The sequence below is a fragment of the Ylistrum balloti genome, unplaced genomic scaffold (assembly GCF_031769215.1).
Source record: "Ylistrum balloti isolate Yb309-2 unplaced genomic scaffold, AGI_CSIRO_Ybal_v1 Utg369584, whole genome shotgun sequence".
Classification (NCBI taxonomy): domain Eukaryota; kingdom Metazoa; phylum Mollusca; class Bivalvia; order Pectinida; family Pectinidae; genus Ylistrum; species Ylistrum balloti.
The window spans coordinates 277952-286540 of record NW_026781873.1 but is presented as its reverse complement, the minus strand read 5'-3'; the positions used below and the strand labels follow the sequence as shown (position 1 = coordinate 286540).

Below are 8589 nucleotides of genomic sequence, written 5' to 3'. Positions count from 1 at the left end.
TTGTCCGTGTGTCTTAGTCCTGTTTTCGTCGTCATTGGTTTTGTGTCTTAGTCCTGTTGACATCGTCATTGGTCATGTGTCTTAGTCCTGCTGACGTCGTCATTGCCCGTGTGTCTCAATCTTGCTGACGTCGTCATTGCCCGTGTGTCTTAATCCTGCTGACGTTGTTATTGTCCGTGGGTCTCAATCATCGTCATTGGTCATGTGTCTCAGTCTTGCTGACGTCGTCATTGTCCGTGTGTCTTAATCCTGCTGACGTTGTTATTGTCCGTGTGTCTCAATCCTGCTGACATCGTCATTGGTCATGTGTCTCAGTCTTGCTGACGTCGTCAGTGTCCGTGTGTCTCAATCTTGCTGACGTCGTCATTGCCCGTCCTGACGTTGTGTCCGTGGGTCTCAATCATCCATGTGTCTCAGTCTTGACGTCGTCATTGTTGTCTTAATCCTTGTTGTTATTGTCCGTGTGTCTCAATCCTGCTGACATCGTCATTGGTCATGTGTCTCAGTCTTGCTGACGTCGTCATTGTCCGTGTGTCTCAATCCTGCTGACGTCGTCGTTAATTGTGTGTCTTAGTCCTGCTGACGTCGTCATTGTCCGTGTGTCTCAATCCTGCTGACGTAGTCGTTAATGGTGTGTCTTAGTCCTGCTGACGTCGTCATTGTCCGTTTATCTATTTTATTTATATTTACTTATATAATTTACCGGAGTCTGTAGTTACGTCTACTTCTTCCTGCTACTGAAAGATTGTGTAAGCACTATCACAAAGTATGCAGCCTCCCGAAAACTCTCTTTAAGTTCCATATGCCAAAGTCCTATTGAGGTCCTTGTGACCAAGGCATACTCTAGTCCTGAAGTTCCACATGCCCAAGTCCTATCGAGGTCCTTATGACCAAGGCATACTCTAGTCCTGAAGTTCCACATGCCCAAGTCCTATCGAGGTCCTTATGACCAAGGCATACTCTAGTCCTGAAGTTCCACATGCACAAGTCCTATCGAGGTCCTTATGACCAAGGCATATACTAGTCCTGAAGTTCCACATGCTCAAGTCCTATCAAAGTCCTTATGACCAAGGCATACTTCATATTGAGGTCCTTGTGACTAAGTCCTACCCAAGTCCTATATTCAAGTACATGTAAGGATGTCGGCGACATTTTCTGTAGTTTGGCGTGTAAACCTCGTTAGAATCTTTGCACAGAATATCATTACTATGATAGAAGACACATTTCGGAACGATATTGGTGGTACACGAGGAATCTACATGATCTAAAAGGAAACCCGTTAAATGACCACTTCGTTTCATAACCAAATTTAATTGTGATTAAATGGATTTTGCAGGGCTGAACTTCCTGGCTGTATTTCGTCAAAGTTTTCTCGGGCATTTCAATTGACTGAAGTTGAAGTTTTTACAATCTTGTTGAAGTTCTGATCGCGAAATCTGCAGCTCATCAGACAATACTGATTGGTACAACACCGGAAATTATGTATTGTAATTAAGAAATCTGCAGAGAAAACAGAGACAATGGTAACAGTATATGGTGTAAAACGACTTTGGTTGTCTACCTTTAGGACAACAGCGGACAACTATTTGTGTGTCATTAGGACTACAGAGGACAACTATTTGTCTAACATTAGGGCTACAGAGGACAACTATTTGTCTAACATTAGGGCTACAGAGGACAACTATTTGTCTAACATTAGGGCTACAGAGGACAACTATTTGTCTAATATTAGGGCTACAGAGGACAACTATTTGTCTAATATTAGGGCTACAGAGGACAACTATTTGTCTAACATTAGGGCTACAGAGGACAACTATTTGTCTAACATTAAGACTACAGAGGACAACTATTTGTCTAATATTAGGGCTACAGAGGACAACTATTTGTCTAACATTAGGACTACAGAGGACAACTATTTGTCTAACATTAGGACTACAGAGGACAACTATTTGTCTAACATTAGGACTACAGAGGACAACTATTTGTCTAACATTAGGGCTACAGAGGACAACTATTTGTCTAACATTAGGGCTACAGAGTACAACTATTTGTCTAATATTAGGGCTACAGAGGACAACTATTTGTCTAACATTAAGACTACAGAGGACAACTATTTGTCTAATATTAGGGCTACAGAGGACAACTATTTGTCTAACATTAGGACTACAGAGGACAACTATTTGTCTAATATTAGGACTACAGAGGACAACTATTTGTCTAATATTAGGACTACAGAGGACAACTATTTGTCTAACATTAAGACTACAGAGGACAACTATTTGTCTAATATTAGGGCTACAGAGGACAACTATTTGTCTAACATTAGGGCTACAGATGACAACTATTTGTCTAACATTAAGACTACAGAGTACAACTATTTGTCTAACATTAGGACTACAGAGGACAACTATTTGTCTAACATTAGGACTACAGAGGACAACTATTTGTCTGACTACAGAGGACAACTATTTGTCTAACATTAGGACTACAGAGGACAACTATTTGTCTAAAATTAGGGCTACAGGGGACAACTACACACCCTCGGGGTATCAACATTGAAAGAAAATCGGTTGGAAAATCTTCCAAGGACTGTTTCCTATTGACTGTCATTATGTAAGTTTACAGTTGGATTACACAACTGTCGACTAGTCGACTAATCCTGAGGAAGTATTACCTAATGATTCCCTGAAAATATTCTTCTTTTGATTGCGTATATTATGAACAAATCATTGGTCAAGTATTGGACTTCGTTGTTTTAAAAGAAAGCTAATCTGATATCTTATTTAATAAAGCTTTGACTAGACAATTATGAGTTACAGAACTAAGCCTGTTTTATTTAGGATGTCTTGGACACTCTCAACATAGTTAACACTAAAAAGATACAACAGTGGATGAAAAGGAGCCACGACACTTTCAACACGGAGATCTTCGGAATCGAGTTTGGACACTTTCAACACGGAGATCTTCGGAATCGAGTTTGGACACTTTAAACACGGAGATCTTCGGAATCGAGTTTGGACACTTTCAACACGGAGATCTTCGGAATCGAGTCTGGACACTCTCAACATGGAAATCTTTGAAAAGGTACAACACTGAATTTCCGGAAACGAGTCTGGACACTCTAAACATGGAGATCTTTGAAAAGGTACAACACTGAATTTCCGGAAACGAGCCTGGACACTCTATACATAGAGATCTTTGAAAAAAGGTACAACACTGAATTTCCGGAAACGAGTCTGGACACTCTCAAAACGGAGATCTTTGAAAAGGTACAACAATGAATGTTCCGGAACTGAGCCTGGACACTCTCGATGTAATTAGTCTGCTACCAACTGATGTAAGTATTAAGTCATGATATAAACATCATTTTAATGAATGACCTTGATGGAAAAAAACTCATCTGATATTCCTCCGTCCAATGTATGTACCTCCTAAAATCACAATTGTGTACTTTGACGAGTAGAATACGATATGTAAATATGTATAACCTATGGTTTGAACATTTTGCGGCTGGAATCCCGCATCTACTCCGGACTTCCCGATTCTACTGTAAGCAGACTCCGGACCTCCAGCATCTACTGTAAGCAGACTCCGGACCTCCCGCATTTACTGTAAGCAGACTCCGGACCTCCCACACCTACTGTAAGCAGACTCCGGATCTCCCGATTCTACTGTAAGCAGACTCCGGACCTTCCGATTCTACTGTAAGCAGACTCCGGACCTCCCGCACCTACTGTAAGCAGACTCCGGACCTCCAGATTCTACTGTAAGCATACTCCGGACCTCCCGCACCTACTGTAAGCATACTCCGGACCTCCCACACCTACTGTAAGCATACTCCGGACCTCCCACACCTACTGTAAGCATACTCCGGACCTCCCACACCTACTGTAAGCATACTCCGGACCTCCCGATTCTACTGTAAGCATACTCCGGACCTCCCACACCTACTATAAGCATACTCCGGACCTCCCGCATCTACTGTAAGCAGACTCCGGACCTCCCGCATCTACTGTAAGCAGACTCCGGACCTCCCGCATCTACTGTAAGCATACTCCGGACCTCCCGCATCTACTGTAAGCAGACTCCGGACCTCCCGCATGATGTCCAATGAGATAAACACCACTCATTACACGGAAACCTTAACACGCCGATAAACCCAGCAAACTAACAATACGAAGACAAATGATGTTGTTTACATTTCAAAGTATTAAATTACGATATAGCGACGAATGAGTATGCATTGTGTGTTTTGTATATTAGCCATTATGTCGGCTGTCCGTACTGGTTCTGTGCTAATGTTTCAATGATTTTGTAATATCAATGCCCTCGTACATAAAATTAATCATGATAAGGGATATGGATGTTTATGTCCAACATGTGTCTCTCGTTTTGGGTGAGAGTTTACAGTCTTCATTCGTCTATATTAGATCAAAGTGGATTCCATACATATGTTACATACGTAATTAATACAATCAAGAATACATTTTCCTCATACGCAACAAACGAAGCGAAAAACAATCTTTGTCAAACATGGAAACAACTAACAATAATCAATAGGAAATATTTATTTATAGACAGGGACAAAGGAAGTTCAAAAATACGTTTTATGAATATTGCCTGTTAAGTGTAACGCCCGGAGGTCGCCAGTTTTCACCTATGAGTGGGATGTGTAAATTGGGACATCACTGGTAATCAAGATGTGTAAAGTGGGACATCTATAGTGATCAAGGTGTGTAAAGTGAGACATCAGTGGTAATCAAGGTGTGTAAAATGGGACATCACTGGTAATCAAGATATGTAAGGTGGGACATCTATAGTGATCAAGGTGTGTAAAGTGGGACATCTCTGGTGATCCAGGTGTGTAAAGTGGGACATCTCTGGTGATTAAGATGTGTAAAATGGGACATCTCTGGTGATCAAGTTGTGTAAAGTGGGACATCTCTGGTAATCATGGTGTGTAAAGTGGGACATCTCTCATGTGTGGTGGTTTAAACAAATCATCAGTACTTTCACCCAAAAATCGGCTTTTATTTAAAAAAATGGATGAAGTTGAATAGGTCGACAGCTTGGGTGGTTTGTCTGTCAGTGTGAAGGAAACACAAAATGACAACGGCACGATCAGATCGGCTACAGGAACAAGTTTCATGACATACATAATATATAATCATGTCGACAGAATTTAAAATTGGCATGTATCATCGGTACGAAAACCAGGTGTCGATTTCATGTGATGCGGCGGTGGGGATAGGAGAGGGGGCAATCGTACAGATTAGAAGGAAGGGGCGACCAGCGGGCAGCTCTGATAAAACAGTGTAAGTATTTATGCTTACAAATTGCGTTTCATATTCAGAACACAATTTTTATCTTATCAGAACCAACACTACCGCTATAATGCTATGTTTCATTCCTTCTCGCTCGTCAATGATACTTCACAAAGGTTATACAGGAGCACGTGAGGACAAAGAACGCCGGTCGATCGTAGACAATATTCCACCTCGTTACCCCTGATCGTGCTACAGTAATCAAGGCAGCCCAAGGCAAGCGTGTCTACAGCATGACCTATGACTTGATGCTAAAAGCTTTGGTGCGGTTCTAGGCTACATATAAAGCGCCAATCGCCCTGTATCATGTATCCGTATTAGGGAATCTGAAAGACCATTGCCGGTTTCGTAGGTCTAACATTTCACTTTTAGCCGGGTACATTCGATAGATACTTTTTCATAAAATAAGTTCACACCTACAATATCATTAAACTTTCCGTAATGAATTCATCAAACCATGCACAGGATCACGGAATCACGTGACCATATTACCTTGACATACATGGTACCAATCCTGCTCGTGCTTTGTCAATTACGCATGTGCAGAGCTAAGTCTTTAAAACGTCGTTTGGACGCGGTAAGAGACAAATTTGAGTCTGCTAGCGTCATTAGTATCTGATTAAGTCCCTATAAATTCTTGATTATCCCATAAAACACTGGTTCGGCATGCTCACTTGATCATCATTCAAATGGTCTATATTGAAATGTCTTTTGGTTAATCAATTTAGTGATTATTGAACATAGAGACTTAATAGAAAACAACCTGTAATCTAATTCTCTATAATTAACCGCCATATTGGTCCACTGTAACACTCGACAAACATAGTCGAGTTATGTGCTCAATTTCACGGCGGAATCAAGCATCTTCGCTTTTATCCAGACAGATAGCGTTTTTAGTTAGTTGAATGTCTCTCGTCAGCGTTAAATCATGGTGGATGTGTGAAAGAAGACATAACTCCTGGTGTCATATTGTTCAGACTTCAGTTCGATTTAACTTTAATTTGAGGCGGGAGCGACGTTGAGAAAAAGAGGTACCGATTTGACTGTAATTTCGGCGGCAATAACAGCTATTTTACAAAGTCGTTTGGCTAATGGACACCTCGTTTGGTGTATTACAGAGTACAGTGGTTGTATACGGACTCATAATATCCTAACTCACTTAAACAAATGACGTATTAGTGTCGGAAACATTCCACAGAATTGTGTCCGCAGTTCCGAACTCATCACTGGACGTCCGACAAAAAAGCAAGTGTGCACCAATTTGACTCCGGGGCTGTAACAATCTCATACATAGAAATAGTGTCCACAGTTCTTCTTTGCTTCGCAGATTTTCTGGTTTCAGAACAAGCAAGGAAACAATACATGAGGCAAAACGGACCTGTATTGCTCACCTGGTTAATTCAGCAATTCAGTCACTTAAAAAAAGACAATTAATTTCTGAAATAATTTTCCCTATTGTGTCTCGGCCATGTGGTCAAATAGAAGTCAGATTCACCATTCATAAAATTTGCTTCAAACGAAACTAAGAGAATATCCTTGTATGGACGGAGGAGTTTTAAGAACTTACATTTACCCTATTGGGCCCCACATCTCTGATTTCTGACTCCTGGTTGATAAAGATTCATTTCAACTAGGCATACTTCAGACCAAATCGGAACAGAATCGAGATATTCTTACTGAAGAAGGCTTTTACATATTTCTTCTATTTCCACTATTGGCTCCGCCCCCGTCCCTATCAACCCTGCCCCCTCTCCCGTCCAGGAGGCCACTACTTATACAACATTGTTGATTCCTCTTCCCTCAATTTTGCTTCAGACCAAATTGAGACAGAATTCTGACAGAGGAAGAGGTATTTTTTTTAAAATCTTCTCTATTTCACTTGTTGGACCCCTACAGTAAAGGGATAAAAACTAAGCTATATTCCCCTATTGGGCCATGCCCTCCTGCATCAGGGGCCGTTACCAAGTTTTTGCACAAAATTAATTCAACTTCACTAGAGGATACTTCCCACCAATTTTAGAGTTTTCCTCTTATGGGCACCGCCCTTCCCGCCCAAGGGAGCGATGCCCACCATTTATACAAAACCGACTCCCATTTATTTACCAAAACATGGTTCAGACCAAACTGGAACAGAATTATGACATTTTTACAGATAAAGAATGATTTCAAAGAATTTTCTCTGTTTCCTTCATTTGGCCTCCGCCCCAAGAGACCAACCGAGACCCACTGTTTTTCACAGTTAAGTTCCTTTCGCCCAAGGATGCTTCAGACCAAATTTGATGGGCAAAATTCAATCATTTCTACAGAAGAAGAAGGTATTTAAGGAACTTGCTAACCTTCCCATTTTGGGCCCCGCCCCTCAATCGCAGATGGACCGAGATCTAATATTCTTACAAATAACTTGGTTTCTCACACAAAAATCTGTTTTCAATCATGACTTTTAGCGATTTTTAGGGAAAGTTGACGGATGACAAACGCCGGATGCCGGACGGACGACGAATACATTGCCATGGTATCAGCTCACTTGTCCTTCGGACCAGGTGGGTTACAATTTATAAACTAGAAAAAAAAACCCATTTTAAACAATAATTACATGAATGTCGGTAAAACCAGTAATGGGTATTTGAATATTACCCGGGTTTGTTTAATACCAAGGGATACCAGGGAGAAATGTCAACGGGGTGACGCCAGAAATGACGTTATGGCATTTCTCAAAAATGGTGCTGGTATCCCCGGAAAAGCATCTGGAAGAAAATTTTGGTTGTCTTACCAGCTAGTGGAAAGCTGGAATCGCGTTTCGTTGTACATTCTTTCTTTAAATTAGTCAATTTGACGTCATCAAAAACAAAATCAACGAAGCAAAAAAATACATATCCAAACTCCTCTACGCAAATCTTTAGTCAGTGATGTATAGCCAAGCTACGATATGCCATGAATGATAAGTATATGTTTAAATCTTTCTAATGCAGGGGCTTAATCATGTTTTCATTGTTAAATCCGATAAAGAACAGCACAATTTTCGATGAACTAATTAATCAAGTAATTCTTTACATTCATATCGGAACAGAATTAGTAACATAAACTTGAAAAATTAGGAAAAGATATAACTGGAGATTTTACTAAAACAAGGGGTTTTAACAAGTATTACTGTAGAAATGTCCTTACTACAGACAAGGAAGTGTTACCTTTGAAAAATAAAGATCTGCAGGTGTTCATAACGTATTGGTCACAGCTAGTACATATAAGGAACACAGCGGAGAAACAG

The 8589-nt window shown here is 40.7% G+C and overlaps 1 protein-coding gene across 1 annotated transcript; it reads left to right on the top strand.

Annotated features, from left to right (window-relative positions):
- The first annotated feature begins 1520 nt into the window (after positions 1 to 1520).
- On the top strand, positions 1521 to 2477 carry LOC132543770 (protein PBMUCL2-like). The gene has a single exon (XM_060207294.1). The coding sequence runs from the start codon at positions 1521 to 1523 to the stop codon at positions 2475 to 2477; it is 957 nt and encodes a 318-aa protein (XP_060063277.1).
- Positions 2478 to 8589: the final 6112 nt, after the last annotated feature.